Source organism: Gobius niger (assembly GCF_951799975.1).
Source record: "Gobius niger genome assembly, chromosome: 11".
Classification (NCBI taxonomy): domain Eukaryota; kingdom Metazoa; phylum Chordata; class Actinopteri; order Gobiiformes; family Gobiidae; genus Gobius; species Gobius niger.
Window position 1 is genome coordinate 3,632,971 of NC_136862.1, and position 16,510 is coordinate 3,649,480.

A 16,510-nucleotide genomic window follows, 5' to 3' on the forward strand; every position below is an offset into this window, starting at 1 on the left:
GAGAAGAATTACCCCTGGACGCTGGTCTACTTGGCATACACCATTGAGAGCAAAGAGTGATCAATTTGAACAAAACACAGATTTTGATGGATACTGTGATTGTAATTTAATTTTGCAAATTTAAGTTCTAAATATTTATCTTATACATTTTTCAAGCCCTTTTCATGCAAGACCTTTCATCTTTTCTCTTGAGAAGGTGTAAACCTATGGAGAATTTAGCGGAGAGATCATTTTAAACTAAAGTAAATAATATAAAATAAATAATATGCTCATAGTTCTGCTTCCTTTTGCGTACGACAGATCTTGGCTAAATATTTACTCGCCGCTCTCCTCACTCGAAGTACAGTCCCGACCCAAGACCAAATTATTATTATTTTTATCCCATTTTGCATGATTTGATCTTATCAATGTTCCAAGCAGAACTTTAACCTCTTAACTCCCACCTGAACGGATCCCATTTTCTCCAGTTTGGCTTTACCCTAATCAAAAAGATTCTTGGGGAAAAAAGCACCAAAAATGTGACAAAAATTCAACAAAAATGTGACAAATTTCCAACAAAAATGTGACTAAAACTCAACAAAAACATTACAAAAATTCAACAAAATGTGTCAAAAAGCTCAACCAAAAAGTGACAAAAATTCAACAAAAATGAAAAAAAAAAGAAAAGAAAAAAAAAAAAAACATACAAAAGGTGATACAACACAGCAACAACGTGAGGAAAAAGGCCACTTTTGTGGGTCTTAGCTTTCAAATGAGGTGTTACACAGCCAAAAGAGGACAGAATGCATTTGGTTTAGGCGGATGGTAAGAGGTTAATATGCAACAAGAAGAAATTGGAGTGAGAAAATCTTTTATTGAAAACAATTGAACTGAAATAGTCTGTTTTGCAGCTGATCAAACGTTTAGGACCACATCCCTTTAAAAGGCGACGGGCCCGATCTTAGCGCACTTAGTGATCTTGCCACTCCAGCTTTAGCGCATTTGTCCTCCAACCAGATGGACTCGTGACGCCCTCTCACAAGTGGCGAAGGCACAAAGCACAAAGCTCCACCACTCGGACAATAATTCGCCAAGAGCCTGCGCCCCTCCATGCGCCATCACAAGATCTGGCCCTAAATCTGTCAGGTATTCACACTGTGATGACAAAGGTTTAGAATGTGTTCGGGTTGTTGAGCTGCATGAGCAAGGCCTCCGATCGCTGCTGAGGCGGGACGCAGTAAAACTGTCAACTGGAAGATCTCAAGGTTCATGGAACTAAAAAGTCAAGTGGAAGACTCTCCCATTTCTTCTTGTTGCTTATTGATGTTCTACTTGGAACCTTGTTAAGATCCAACCTTGCAAAATGTGAATGTTTCAACATGTCAACAGTTGAACAAAATATGTCTATCACAGGACGATGGAGACGCAAAAAAAAAAAAGCCTATTGCCATTAGGTTGTAGTTGCAATAAAAAACACCATATCAATTTGTTATACTGTAGATAAGTAGGCAACGTCAGGCACGGGGGCCAAATCCGGCCCTTCTGCTAAGAACCTGTGGCCCTCAGGATGTTTTTTATGATTTTGAAGATGATATTATGACACATATGAGAGATCAAATGCCTGTGAATACTCTAAAAAATGTCAATTAAATACAGTCAATTCTTTATAAAATCTTCAAACAGAACCTGAATGATACTTTTTTCGATACCTATACAAAAAATCTGTCGTTTCGAAACAGAAAATGAAACAATCATGTTTGGAAGATTTGCAAATTTACAATATCGGGTTCATCTCTAATGGCAAGAAATGTGGCTCAAAATGGAGAATAATTTGGGGGAAAATGTGGCTCAAAATAAGGAAAAATTATTTGAAGAAATGGGACAAAAATAAATGGGGAACACATTGGGGAAATATATAAATATTGTAATAAAAAATTGGGGAAAACAACCAAGTCACTTCCTTTAATGCTGTCCCTTGACCAGTAGAACCTAAACTTTTTTCCTGATACCTGACTATCGTTTAATGGTAGCCCTATTCGTGTACATACGCTTGCATTTGTAAAAAATGGGGCAAAAATTGGCAGGTCCGGCCCTTGGTCTTTTTAAAGTGAAGAAAATCGGCCTCCACCAAGCAAACTTGCCTACCCCTGCTGTACATTAATCCCCAGCCCCAGCGAGAGGAGCAAGACATTGTTTAGTTCACAGGATAATATCGAAATGGTTGTTTGGATGATATGCAAATTTATCCAGTACATCTCCAAACTACTGCTACAAAATAAAAAATACTTCATGTCAGGTGTAATCCCTCACACAAGGGTATATTTTTCTGTACCTTTGTAGTTTATGAAAGTCATTGATGCTTTTAACCTTTTCTTGTGCCATGTTTTGGACGAGCTACATATTAACGCATGAACAAAGCTTTAGTATAACATCAGTTCGTGTCCAAATCTGAAGTAGAAGCATCTTTAATGAGAACTTTTCTTACCGTTACTGGCACAGTCCTTGACCGCCGCGGTCTTTGCTCCGGGGCACCTGCTCAGCCGGTCCTTGCTGAGGCCGAGCAGGGACAGAGGCGTGAGGTCGAGGCCGCCGTCGCAGTGAGGTTTGGAGGACATGGGCATGCCGTGCAGGAAGCCGCACAAGGCCACGTTGTTCGCAGGAGCCAGTTCTGCCGAAAGTGCTGAGTGGGCGGAGGTCTTCGCCGGGTTGTGGCCGCTCGCGTTCACGCCGGACGTGGAGGAGTTGGTCCGGATCTCCCGCGTCACATCCTCGGCTGGCCTTTAAAAGAGGACTCGTTAGTGAGAATTACAACGGTTAAGAGCTAAAATGCTGGATGTGCTTTCTACAGAACTGGAAATGTAATTCTCCTCATCTTCAAGTGTAAACTGGGAAACGCCTTAATGCACTGCTGAAGCATTAATAACAACTTTTATTAAAATGAATAACATCTAAATCTGCAGATGATCCTGATTGCTGCCTGAAGAAGCCCAAGAGGTTCAAAGCTCAGGCTGAAAACAAAGTACTTTATCTGCACTCTTCACTTGTAATAAATTATGGATTGTATCTTATATGTCTTGTTTATAAAATGACAAAAAGGACTATTCAATACATAAAGTTGTAAAGTACTTTGATTTTATAGTGCATATGAAAGGTTTTAATGCTTTTGAAAATATGACTTATTTATTAACCCCTTAACTCCCACCTGAACCGAGCACATTTTCTCCAGTTTGGCTTTACCCCAGTCCAAAAGCTTCTGGAAAAAAGGTGTGAAAAGAGCAACAAAACTGAGACGAAAACAATGATGGAAATGTGACAAAGAAGTGAGAAAACTTTGACGAAAAATTGATGAAAAAGTGGCAAAAATGTCACAAGAAATTGACAAAAATGTGACCAAAAAAATGACAAAAATGTGACAAAAAAAATGACAAAAATGTTACAAAGTGTGTCAAAAAAAATGACAAAAATGTTACAAAATGTGACAAAAAAATGACAAAAATGTTACAAAATGTGACAAAAAATGACAAAAATGTGATAAAAAAATGACCAAAATGAAACAAAAAAAAGACAAAAAATTGATAAAAAATTGACGAAAAAATTACAAAAAATGACCAAAAAATTACAAAAATGTGCTAAAAATTTGACTAAAAAAAAGACAAAAAATTTACAAAAAATGACAAAATGTGACAGAAAAAATGACAAAAATGTGCCAAAAATTTGACAAAAAAATTACAAACATTTTACAAAAAATGACAAAAAAATGACAAAAAATGTGATAAAAATTTACGAAAAAATGACAAAAATGTGACAAAAAATGTGACAAAAAAAATGACCAAAAAAATGACTAAAAAAATGACAAAAATGTTACAAAAATGAATTGAATACCCAACAAAAAAATGCTGAAAAAAAAATCTGATGATGTGTGGAAAAAGATCCTCTCGGTTCAGGCGGGAGTTAAGCGGTTAATTTAGAAGGATAATATCTGTTGTAAGTAATAATTATCATTTTAAAGCTGCTGACAGGAAGTAACATAGATAGAGGTTAAGTTCCAAAACAGTTTGACTCATTTCCCATTGACATAACATGGTCGGCACGGCAACAGGTTAAAATGGTTTGCCTGTCAGTGTCCAATAAGGAAGTGATAAACATCATAAAGACAGCCAAACTAAATTTCAAATATAATTTTCTTCACTGTGTTTTAGCAAAAATTGTGTCTAATGTGTCATATGCACTTTAACGGTGCTGAGCAGCAAATTTGTGCGCAAAAAGTGCATCCTCTCCTCAAACGATTTAAACCACGTGTGTCAAGGTCAAGGCCCGTGGGCTGAGATGATTTAATGTGGCCCTTTAGGCGCATGAATCCCTCAGCATGTCAAATAAAAAGTAAGTCTCTAGCCCATTCCTGTGCAGAGTTGTGGATTTTTCATGAAATAACCAGTCTGCTCACTGCCGCCACTAGGGGGCAGCTTAAATTAAGAAAGGAAAGAAATCCACATGTGTCCAGCAGAGGACGCTGACAGAATAAGAGATCAGGATATAAACAGCATATTATAACCATGTCAGTCTGCCCCAAGGTGGCTGTGGCTACAATAGTAACTTACTGCCATCGAGTGTGGAGAGAATGAACTTTGAGAAACATGTGATACAGGCTGATGAAGTGCAATAAGTGTGAGATGTTGTTTTTTATTAGGCCACACAGTCCTTTACAATATATATGTGGCCCGCGACCCCTTGGTGGTGGTGGTGGGGGGGGGGGGGTCGACCCAAACAAGTTCGACACCCCTGATTTAAACTGATGCGATCCCAGATGCTAATGTTCTTGGCTCAGTGATTCAGTCTGGTTTGGTTTATTGGTTTATTTTGTAGGGACAGTGCAGGTTAATGAACAAGCCATCCGCCGTCCCCCATGTGCACTCTGGAGTACCTGGAGGAAACCCACACAGACACAGGGAGAACATGCAAACTCCACAGAAAGGCCCCGTCCAGGTGGGAATCGAACCCAGGACCTTCTAGCTGTGAAGCACAAGCGCTAACCGCTGTGCCGCCTGGATCTTGCAGGTTATTCTAACTTCCCTTCTTTTAATGATTGTGCTCTACAGATTTACCTGCCCTGCCTAATGAATAAATGCTATTATACCGGAGAGCTAATTTAAAGTGAGATGAGGTCTGCATTTTGAGAGTCTGTCCAGATTAAGATTAGGAGATGAGTTGTGACCTCTTGACGCTGAAGTGGAGGCAGTGGCTGAGCTCCAGGATCCTCATGAGCGTCTTGGTGTCGTAGTCCGCCGGCCTCTTCAGGGTCACTCCCTCCGGTAAACCCGAGGCCACCACACAGCCGGGGTTCTTCTGGATCCACTCATAAGGCACAGGTACCAGGTTGTTCTTCCCCAGAGCTTCACCTGCACCAAGAAAACACCACACTCTGGAGTCGGACGGGGAGAGGAGGGTTTGCAAATACAAACTTTCGAGAAATGTGATGAAGCAAAACAAGGTGAAAATGGAACAAAATAATAAATGTTTGTCTTTATGTTTTTATTATAATTACTCTATTGGTTACATCACTTTAACCTCTTAACTCCCGCCAGACCCGAGAGGATTTTTTTGTTGGGTATTTAACTCATTTTTCTAACTTTTTTGGACATTTTTTGGACTTTTCTTGTCACATTTTTGTCATTTTTTCGTCATTTTTTTCACATTTTTGTCATTTTTTTGTCCAATTTTTATCAAATTTTTGTCTTTTTTTGTCAATTTTTTATCACATTTTTGTCACATTTTTGTCATTTTTTGGTCACATTTTTGTGACATTTTTGCCACTTTTTCATCAATTTTTCGTCACTTTTTTGTCACATTTCCATCATTGTTTTCGTCTCAGTTTTGTTACTATTTTCACACCTTTTTTCCAGAAGCTTTTGGACTGGGGTAAAGCCAAACCGGAGAAAATGTGATCGGTTCAGGTGGGAGTTAAGGGGTTAAAGGGGCTAGATGCAAGTTGGCTATTGTATACTCACTACTGCCACCTCAGGCCATACGTGTATCTGCAGCTTCTATATTAAGCTCGTGCATGACGGCACTTCGGACCCGAAGTAACACCTTTTTGAGACAGTGCAGGATTTTAGAGCCAGTTGTGAACAGGTCTGAGCTCATGTAGAGGGAGGAAAATACATGATTTTAACATTTTTAAACTACGTAGAGTCCCTTTAAGTAAGGAGGTTTTAAGCAGATTATTGAGCTGCTGTGACAATACAGTTTGCCTTGTGAATCACTAAAGTTAAAGCTCAAGTCAGAGAGTAGGTGTCAGTACTTTGAACCCCCACCCACGCCCCTCCCTCCTCCACACACTGCCCTTGTGATGCGTTCAAAGAGAGAAGGGAAATCTTGTGTGCAGAATAAAAGAGATGTGTATCAAAGTTTTGAGATTTAAATTTGTTTGCTAAACTGTAACTTTCATGGAAGTCTGTGGTAGAACATGGTGTTATTCAGACTGAACCTCTGTAAAGTACTGAAGAAAATATATTAATCTTTTGATATCCCGGGATCTCAAGACTAAACTTCAGAAGTTTAGAAAGCAGGAGCATGCCCAAGTCCTCACGCTCTCCCTCTCCACAGCGCCAGCCCTTTCTTGGCTCAGAAAGCAAGAACACACTTTTTGGATTATCGCACAGACGAGACAACCTGAGAATTCCTTTTGCTCACTCGATTTAGGACCCGATCTCGACCCCACAGCCCCCGCGGTTCTGCAGTGAGGGCGACTTACTGTAGAGCACGGTGAAGACCTCCTCCACCATCTTCCTCAGCACAGCGATGTTGGACTGATCTGAAGCTCTGGGCTGACTCGACTCCGAGCCTTTACTGGGTTTGACCTCGTCCACCGCCTGGTCTTTGGGGTGAGAGTCGGGCTTCGGAGTCTGGACACAGGGAACACCTGGAGAGACAAAACCTGATTTAGTTACTGCTGCATGACTCACATGTCACAATCATCACTATATCGACTCATCGTTCAATAAATGATGGATAAGCAGTACATTTTTGGGCCCCAATTGTATCATCTGTGCATTTATTTGGATAATCCTCCCCATTTTTTCATAATATAATACCCCTGTAAGTTGTGTTTCATTGTATTTCATGTTTATTTTGGGATACTTTATTACTAAGCACTTTTCAAACAAAGCTTTACTGTCATTTAGCTTAAACCGAAAATTCTCTGTCATTTACAGAATATTTCTTCTCTTTGCCTTTAAATAAACTAAACTGAGATTAACTTGGATAAACCCACGAAGAACAAAGAGAGGAGAGAGAGAGAACGAGGCGTGGTGCATCACAAAGGTAAGCCTCGGCATGTGCATAAAGAAGGCTTCAAAGACACACATGTGCTGCTGAATATTGCCCCATCTGAAGGGCTAAAGCTACAATAAAGCTCACAAAGCAAAGCAGCACCGGAGGAGAGGCTGAAGAGGGGGAAAGCTCCACCTACTGATGAAAAAAATTCAAAAAGACGTTGCTTAAAGGGGCTAGATGCAAGTTAGTCATTTTATGCTCACTACTGCCACCTCAGGACTTACTCATAACTGCAGCTTCTATACTAAGCTCATGCATGACGGCACTTCAGACCCGAATTAAAGGAGGGGTATTATGCAAAATCGACTTTTTCAAGCTTTACATCATGTTTTTTTGCAACTGTCCATCAAAATGAGGGAGAAAAATGATCCTTAGCGAAAGCACTGTTCTGTGGCAGGTCTTCAAAAATATTGTTTATGGCAATACCGTAAATGCTCTAATATAGGCCGGGGCCTTTATTTACTCAAGGGCATTGAGGACCAGGCCTTTATTTGAACCAGGCCACAATTAGAGACAGGCCTTTATTTCTATTTGAGCAAAGCGGACAACCAGGAAAACGAAGAAAAACGAGATTTGTGTCCATTTGCACCTAAAATATTAGGTTCATTTATTAATTAACATTTCAAACCCTCTCCCAGCGGCTGGAACATTGACGCCTTTTATTTTGTCGGGACAACAGGAAGTGCTTCGTTGCTGTTAGCGGAACATTGACATCAGTGTCACTGCAGGTTTCTGTTTCGTTTTTACCGCAGACCGGATTATTTGTTGTTATCTTGTGTAAAAGGCGAGTTTAGACGGAGCGTTTGTGTTTGTGATCGATCATGAGACTGACCCGAGAGAAGACGAGACGCTCGCGCTGATCGGAGGAGTTATTTTGAGGCGTGGGACTGACCTGCACACGGAGCAGCTGGACGTGCTTTGAAGACACGATGGAGACTTTATTAAAACCCTGGAGGGTCACACAACATTTGTTCTTTGCCCTGTTTCCAAATATAGTCTGTGGAGGTTTGAAAAGTGGCTAAATCTGTGTCAAAGTTACGCTGGGATCAGCTCCTCTGCAGCGTCCCCCATCGGCCCGGGTTCCCGTTTGTTACTTCCTGCACGTGAGATTTCATTTACTCGAGCATGAGACAAATTCCTAACATGGGGAATATTTCTACCGCTATAGTTTCTAATAAAAGCCCCGGCCTGTTTTAGAGACCGGCTTTAATTTGCCTCCGCCAGCCGTAAACCCGGTCACTGTTAGAGACCCGGCCGCTAATGGCATACAGGCCAGTATTACAGAATTTACGGTAGTTTTCTGCCTCAACACTCCACTGTAATGAACTGTATACAATCTACACTCACATGGGTCGGGGGAAAAACACCCCAAGACAAGTAATTTTCATTAGTTTAATTAGTCTAAATGATCAATGAAGTCGTTCCCAAGTCGAATTCACTCACGACAGAATTTGAAGAAGTCCGTCTGGATTTCTCGTCTTGAATTGAGGAAGACTCTGCCCTTCTCCGTGCCCACAGCGATCACACTGTCTTCGTGCACCGTGACACAGGCCACTTCCGCGTTCAGTTTGGACATGGCCGTGCACTGAAAAGGCAAACAAACAAAAGTTCCTTCTGAGACTTACAGAAACGCCCCAAACCGAGTCCTGCGGTCGCTTCACGTACCACAGAGTCCAGGGCAGAGACGAGGCTGGTGAGGATCTCCTGCCGCATCGAGACCAGCGGGAAGTGAGGGTCCATCCGGGAGTTGCTTCTAACCGTGTCAGGGGGAACCTTCCTCAGCTGAGCCATGCCTTAGTGCAAACATACACAATCCACATATTCATTATTGGATTAAATTTATTAAACTGAAACAAGTTATGACCCTGAAAGTGAAACCCGCTGGGAAGAATTTACAGTATTTCATGTGTTTATTTTTTTAATAGAGTCATTTCACAGAGCTCATTTAATAACTCCTGACGTCATCAGACTTTTTTTTCCATCATTTTTTTGTTGGCTATTCAACTCATTTTTGTAACTTTGTCATTTTTTGTCACTTTTTCCGTCAATTTTTTCGTCAATTTTTATCACATTTTTTTCATTTTTTCAATTTTTTTTGAATCAATTTTTTTGTCATTTTTTATCAATTTTTTGTCATTTTTTTGTATTTTTTTGTCAATTTTTTGTATTTTTTTTGTCAAATTTTGTCTCATTCTTTGTCAAATTTTTTTCATTTTTTCTCTTTTTTTAGGCCAGTGTAACGCCTCATTTGAAAGATCTACAAAACTCATCTAAATGGATCTTTTTCCTCCCGTCATCAGATATTTTCTCCATCTTTTCTTGGGGGCGTATTCAACTAATTTTGTAACTTTTTTGTTGTTTTTTTAAATCAATTTTTTGTCACATTTTTAATCATTTTTTTGTCATTTTTTATACATTTTTTGTCATTTTTTGGTATTTTTTTGTCAAATTTTGTCTCATTTTTTTGTCACATTTTTTTCATTTTTCCCTTTTTTTAGGCCAGTGTAACGCCTCATTTGAAAGGTCTACAAAACTCATCTAAATGGATCTTTTTCCTCCCGTCATCAGATTTTTTCTCCATCTTTTTTGGGGGGCGTATTCAACTCATTTTGTAACTTTTTTGTCTTTTTTTTTAAATCAATTTTTTATCAGATTATTGTCATTTTTGTGTGACATTTTTGTGATATTTTTGCATCAATTTTTCGTCATTTTTTTGTCAATGTTTTCTCACTTTTTTGTCACATTTCCATCATTGCTTTTGTCTCAGTTTTGTTGCTATTTTCACAGCTTTTTTCCAGAAGCTTTTGGACTGGGATAAAGCCAAACTGGAGAAAATGTGCTCGGTTCAGGTGGGAGTTAAGGGGTTAAAGAAGCAATGTTGAGTGTATGCGAGGGGAGGGCCGTATCGTATCGCATATCGTTGTACTGGTATAATGTGTTTTATATTGTTGTGGACACGATGTAATTTGCATGTGCACTCCAGCTGACTTTGACTGAAGTCACGACCAGACGGAGACTGCAGCTAATGTTACACTCAGCTCTACTCGGAGCAGCATAAACACTGTGGGGCAGGGATTTACAAAGGAAAACCACAAGGAGGATGCAAATTGCTTGAGTAGATCATATTTATGAGGAAATTAGCATGGCACTAAAACGACTATGCAGGTGCTCGTCATGTATTTAGAATATCATGAAAAAGTTCATTTAAAAATTCACTTAAAGGGGGGGTATTATGCAAAATCGACTTTTTCAAGCTTTACATCATGTTATTATGTCATTCCCTCATTAAAAACATGGCTGAAGTGTTGCCTTGGCGCATTCACGTATTTTAGAGTAATCTGTAAAAACTCTGATGGCGGCCATTTTAGGGATAGGTTTGCCTGAGTCCTCCTAGGAACGCCCCCACCTCCTGGAGACGCCTCCGAGCTTTCGTCACCAGCCGAGTAACCAACCACTGCTCCTCAGCAGAACCCCCTCCCCACTGATGCCACAGACAGCGTGTGGAGGGGCCTGTCGGAAAGGCTCAGAGGTTCTTAAAGAGACACAGGCCTATTTCAAGACATTCACTACAGCCATTTTGAGAGAGACATTTTATACAAGGCAGTTATTCTAATTTACTGCATTTACAGACCAACAGAAGGTTTGGTCATCATTGTAGTGTGATAGACTGGTGCTATGTGATTGAAAAAAGCATAATACACCCTCTTTAATATGTGAAGCTGAGAAATGATATAGAAGTATTACATGCAAAGTGACATATGTCAAGCTTTTGTTATAATTTTGATGATTATGGCTTACAGTCCATTTTTTAAAACATTCTAATTTTATGTATATCTTTTCAGGGCCACATTCACAGAAATGGTGCAAACCAGCCTGCAAGTTCATAAAACATACAAATGTTTTATAATTAGATGCAAAGTGTTCTTCCTCGACACATGTCTGAGTTTAAACTATACTATGAGGATAAAACCCGTGTCGTTCCACTACAAGAAAAAAAAAATCAGGTATAGTCCCTTTAACCTCTTAACTCCCACCTGAACATGTTTCCTTCTGTTCTCCAAATATAAAGCTTCATCAAACCAGCGACAAAAAAATTAGAAGAAAATGAGGATGTAAACGCAACAAAAGTGACCCAAAAAAAGTGACAAAAATGACAAAAACTCAACAAAAAAGTGACAAAAGAGCAGCAAAAAATAACAAAAATCCAGCAAAAAAAAGAGAAAATCCAGCAAAAAAAATCCAGCAAAAAAATGACAAAAATCCAGCAAAAAATAACAAAAATCCAGCAAAAAAATGACAAAAATCCAGCTAAAAATTACAAAAATCCATAAAAAAAAGACAAAAATCCATTAAAAAAAAGACAAAAATTCATCAAAAAAAGGACAAAAATCCATCAAAAAAATTACAAAAATCCAGCAAAAAAAAAGACACAAATCCAGCAAAAAACAAAACAAAAATCCAGCAAAAAATTACAAAAATCCAGCACAAAAAAAAGACAAAAATCCAGCAAAAAAAACGACACAAATCCGAAAAAAAAGACAAAAATCCTGCAAAAAATGACAAAAATCCAGCAAAAAGACAAAAATTCAGGGGGAAAAAAAAACACTAAAATGCATCAAAAAAGTAATAAAAAAGTGACAAAAACACATAAGGGAAACTAAAAGTGATGGAGAGAATGCATTTGTTTTTAGCGGGTGGTAAGAGGTTAATAACCGCAGTTCAGTGTCTATTCCTGATTTGTTTGTACAGTATTTGGCAGCCCTAATGTGACCTCTTGCAGAAGCGTCTGTGCAAACTTGGAAAACACTGTTATCCAGCAAAATGCACAATCACAATTCACCGCAGGCACTTTCTGCGTAGTGGAAAAAGTTTGGAAGTTTGGGCTGTGGTGTTTTTGCAGAGCTGTCAGAGCCTTTTCCTCCATCTGTTTGCGTGAGGAGCACTTTCGAGGACATTATTATTAAAACACAGGTGGATTGACGCTTGTGCTAGTTTCGCTCGCCTTTCTCGCTTAAGGTGAAGCAAATGTCCGCTAAAGTTTGCACTATTCACGCCACGGTGTTGCCGTTTTTCCGCTGGTTTATCTGCGGGAAAACGTGCAAAAGCGTCGGCCGTTATTAAAGCAGCGGCTAACTCATTAGCTCGTTTACGTTAGCCGCTAAGCTAGCACCGCCACTTTGCTCTCCCACCTTCTCCCTCTTCGTCTTCTTTTCGCTTTTTATGTCACTCTGCGTGCACGTTCCCGAAGTTAACACGTCCACAAAAGCATGCACGATATGTCTGCGAGTTCACAAAAAAATTGAAGCTAATCCCACCTTGAGTGAGTGGATAAATAGCCTTGTTGCTGCCGTCAATCCCGGGATGTTTCCTGTTTTAATCCATGGCCAAACAATGACCAATTTCACCCACAACAAGCTTCTGTCTGCGCTAAAACGTGCGGGAAACGGACATAACACTGAAGATTTGTGCAGCTTTTGTTGAAATCTGCGTGTTTTCCCTGATTTGATCGCGGCTTTTCCCTAAACAGACTGGGTGTCCCTTTCCCTTTTTCTTTGTTCTGTAATCTAGTAAAATTGAAACTCATTCGCCTCCTGCTAATCCCAGCCCAACTGAACAGCCGCATCTATTGGCTGCCATTTCCATGCAGGATTAACACTGGAGTCACACAAACCTGCGGGCTCTCGGACACAAGGTTTATGCAAAAATAAAACCTTCTCCGGCTGCAGAGGAACTTTTTCTGTTATCAGATTATCCAGATTATATTGAAGATTAAAGAGGGGAACGGAGAAATGGCAAAACAACAGGGCTTTAATCTGGCTATAATTCACATATTAGGATGTTCAGGAAACATTTGGAACTGTATGGGTTCAATGTTAACTCTTAAAAATAAAAAGTAGTGGCACAAATGAAATACCACCAAAAAAATAATCTGGGTTAATTAAGTAAAAATGAAAATAAAATATTTGCCCGTATAGTAGCCTAAAACAAGTATGCATTGAGAAGAAAAAAAATCTCATTGCATCTAAAATTCAATCAATTCATCAAGTTTCAAGAGGAATTTTGTACATTTTTACTTTGCAAGTTGGAAGTACTCATAATGATTAGTTTGTTGCTGTTTGTTGACAATACTAGTTGAGGGTACTTAATAAGTGTTTGAGCATAAAAAGTTGGATTTGGGTTTTGTTTTGGCTGACAAAACATAAAATAGTGCAAAAACTTTATTATTTTGATTCATATTTGGCATAAATGGCAAAACAACAGGGCTTTAATCTGGCTGTAATTCACATATGAAGATGTTCAGGAAACATCTGGAACTACATGGGTTCAATGTTAACTCTTAAAAATAAAAAGTAGTGGCACAAATGAAATACCACAAAAAAATAATCTGGGTTAAATGAGTAAAAATGAAAATGAAAATAAAATATTTGCCCGTATAGTAGCCTAAAACAAGTATGCACTGAGAAGGAAAAAAAATCTCATTGCATCTAAAATTTTGCAAGTTTCAAGAGGAATTGTGTGCATTTTTACTTTGCAAGTTGGAAGTACTCATAATGATTAGTTTTTTGCTGTTTGTTGACAATACTAGTTGAGGCTACTTAATAAGTGTTTGAGCATAAAAAGTAGGATTTGGGTTTTGTTTTGGCCGACGACAGATAAAATAGTGCAAAAACTTTATTATTCTGATTCATATTTGGCATAAATGGCAAAACAACAGGACTTTAATCTGGCTGTAATTCACATATTAGGATATTCAGGAAACATTTGGAACTACATGGGTTCAATGTTAACTCTTAAAAATAAAAAGTAGTGGCACAAATGAAATACCACAAAAAAATAATCTGGGTCAATTAAGTAAAAATGAAAATGAAAATAAAATATTTGCCTGTATAGTAGCCTAAAACAAGTACTGTATATCTGTACATACATTGAGAAGAAAAAAATGTCATTGCATCTAAAAAAAACAATTTTCATGGGGATTTTTTTACATTTTTATTTTGCAAGTTGGAATAACTCATAATGATTAGTTTTTTGCTGTTTATTTGTTGACAATACTAGTTGACGCTACTTAATAAGTGTTTGAGCATAAAAAGTTGGATTTGGGTTTTGTTTTGGCTGACAAAACATAAAATATTGCAAAAACTTTATTATTTTGATTCATATTTGCCATAAATGACAAAACAACAGGGCTTTAATCTGGCTGTAATTCACATATGAGGATGTTCAGGAAACATCTGGAACTACATGGGTTCAGTGTTAACTCTTAAAAATAAAAAGTAGTGGCACAAATGAAATACCACAAAAAAATAATCTGGGTTAATTAAGAAAAAATGAAAATAAAATATTTGCCTGTATAGTAGCCTAAAACAAGTATGCATTGAGAAGAAAAAAAATCTCACTGCATCTAAAATTCATCAAGTTTCAAGAGGAATTTTGTACATTTCTACTTTGCAAATTGGAAGTACTCATAATGATTAGTTTTTTGCTGTTTGTTGACAATACTAGTTGAGGCTACTTAAAAAGTGTTTGAGCATAAAAAGTTGGATTCAGGTTTTGTTTTGGCCGACAACAGATAAAATAGTGCGAAAACTTTATTATTCTGATTCATATTTGCCATAAATGACAAAACAACAGGGCTTTAATCTGGCTGTAATTCACATATTAGGATGTTCAGGAAACATTTGGACCTACATGGGTTCAGTGTTAACTCTTAAAAATAAAAAGTAGTGGCACAAATGAAAATACCACAAAAAAAATAATCTGGGTTAATTAAGTAAAAATGAAAATAAAATATTTGCCCGTATAGTAGCCTAAAACAAGTATATCTGTACATACATAGAAGAAGAAAAATCTCATTGCATCATTGCGATCAAGTTTCATGGGGAAATTTTTACATTTTTACTTTGCAAGTTGGAAGTACTCATAATCATTAGTTTTTTGCTGTTTGTTGACAATACTAGTTGAGGCTACTTAATAAGTGTTTGAGCATAAAAATTTGGATTCAGATTTTGTTTTGGCTGACAAAACATAAAATACTGCAAAAACTTTATTATTTTGATTCATATTTGGCATAAATGGCATCTGGAACTATATGGGTTCAATGTTTCTGCTGTTAACTCTTAGAAATAACACAAAGGAAATAGGTGTGCGCCACAAAAAAAAGTTATAAAGAAAAGTATAATGAAATATTTTCCCTTCTTGTAGCCTAAAACAAGTATATTTGTACATACATTGAGAAGAAAAAAAATGTCATTGCATCTAAAATGTTGTTATCAATTTTCATGGGGATTTTTTTTTACATTTTTACTTTGCAAGTTGGAATAACTCATAATCATTAGTTTTTTGCTGTTTATTTGTTGACAATACTAGTACTGAGGGTACTTAATAAGTGTTTGAGCATAAAAAGTTGGATTCAGGTTTTGTTTTGGCTAACAACAGATAAAATAGTGCGAAAACTTTATTATTTTGATTCATATTTGTCAAAAATGGCACAACAACAGGGCTTTAATCCGGCTATAATTCACACATTAGGATGTTCAGGAAACTTTTTACTTTGCAAGGTGAAATTACTCAAAAATATCACTTTTTTGCCATGTACTTGTTGAATATACAACTTGAGGAAAGTCTAAAGTAAAAAGTAACATGTTTCCCTCCACTAAGCGTAGTTACTTCAAAATAAAACTACTGGTATTAATAAAAGTAGTGTTTCTCAGTGTAACAGCGACACTTACCTGATACGTTTAGTTTAACAGGAGTTTTTCAAACGGTGGCTCATGTGGTTGAATGGTCGCCTTAAAACCAGATGGTTGGCTGCTCGAATTCTGCCCTGGTCCTTGGGCAAGACACTTCACTCAAATTCCCTGTTTTGTATTGCCACCACTTAAAGACGGAGACATAAAATAGGCCATAATGCCATATGCCATAATACATACATACATATATAATATCACTAGGAGTGTGACAATACATCAATTTCCCAATGCATTGCGATATTTTGCGGGACGATCCGATATCGATACTTTAGATGACGTCATGCATATTAATGAGCGACGTCATGCATATTAATGAGGCTGCTCCACTGTTTTCACAGTCAATAGGGGCCAACAATGATTAAGAATTCAGTCAGGACAGCAGGGGGCAGCACTACAGTTTTAAGCACTTGGACCAAACACTGTCACACAAATAAATAACTTTTAATAAT

The 16,510-nt window shown here is 37.9% G+C and overlaps 2 protein-coding genes across 2 annotated transcripts in view; both read right to left on the minus strand.

Moving 5' to 3' along the window:
• Positions 1-12,947, minus strand: part of gtf2ird1 (GTF2I repeat domain containing 1) — a 36,754-nt gene extending 23,807 nt beyond the window's left edge. The window contains exons 1-6 of the mRNA XM_079566676.1: positions 12,627-12,947; positions 8,977-9,104; positions 8,755-8,896; positions 6,731-6,898; positions 5,192-5,375; positions 2,465-2,757 (exon numbers count right to left, since the gene is read on the minus strand). Coding sequence (XP_079422802.1) covers positions 2,465-2,757; positions 5,192-5,375; positions 6,731-6,898; positions 8,755-8,896; positions 8,977-9,102 — 913 coding nt within the window. The 5' untranslated portion in view covers positions 9,103-9,104; positions 12,627-12,947. The remainder of the gene's footprint in view (positions 1-2,464; positions 2,758-5,191; positions 5,376-6,730; positions 6,899-8,754; positions 8,897-8,976; positions 9,105-12,626) is intronic.
• The window catches only part of clip2 (CAP-GLY domain containing linker protein 2), a 317,314-nt gene that overhangs the window by 264,373 nt on the left and 36,431 nt on the right, over positions 1-16,510 (minus strand). The gene's annotated exons all lie outside the window — the stretch shown is intronic.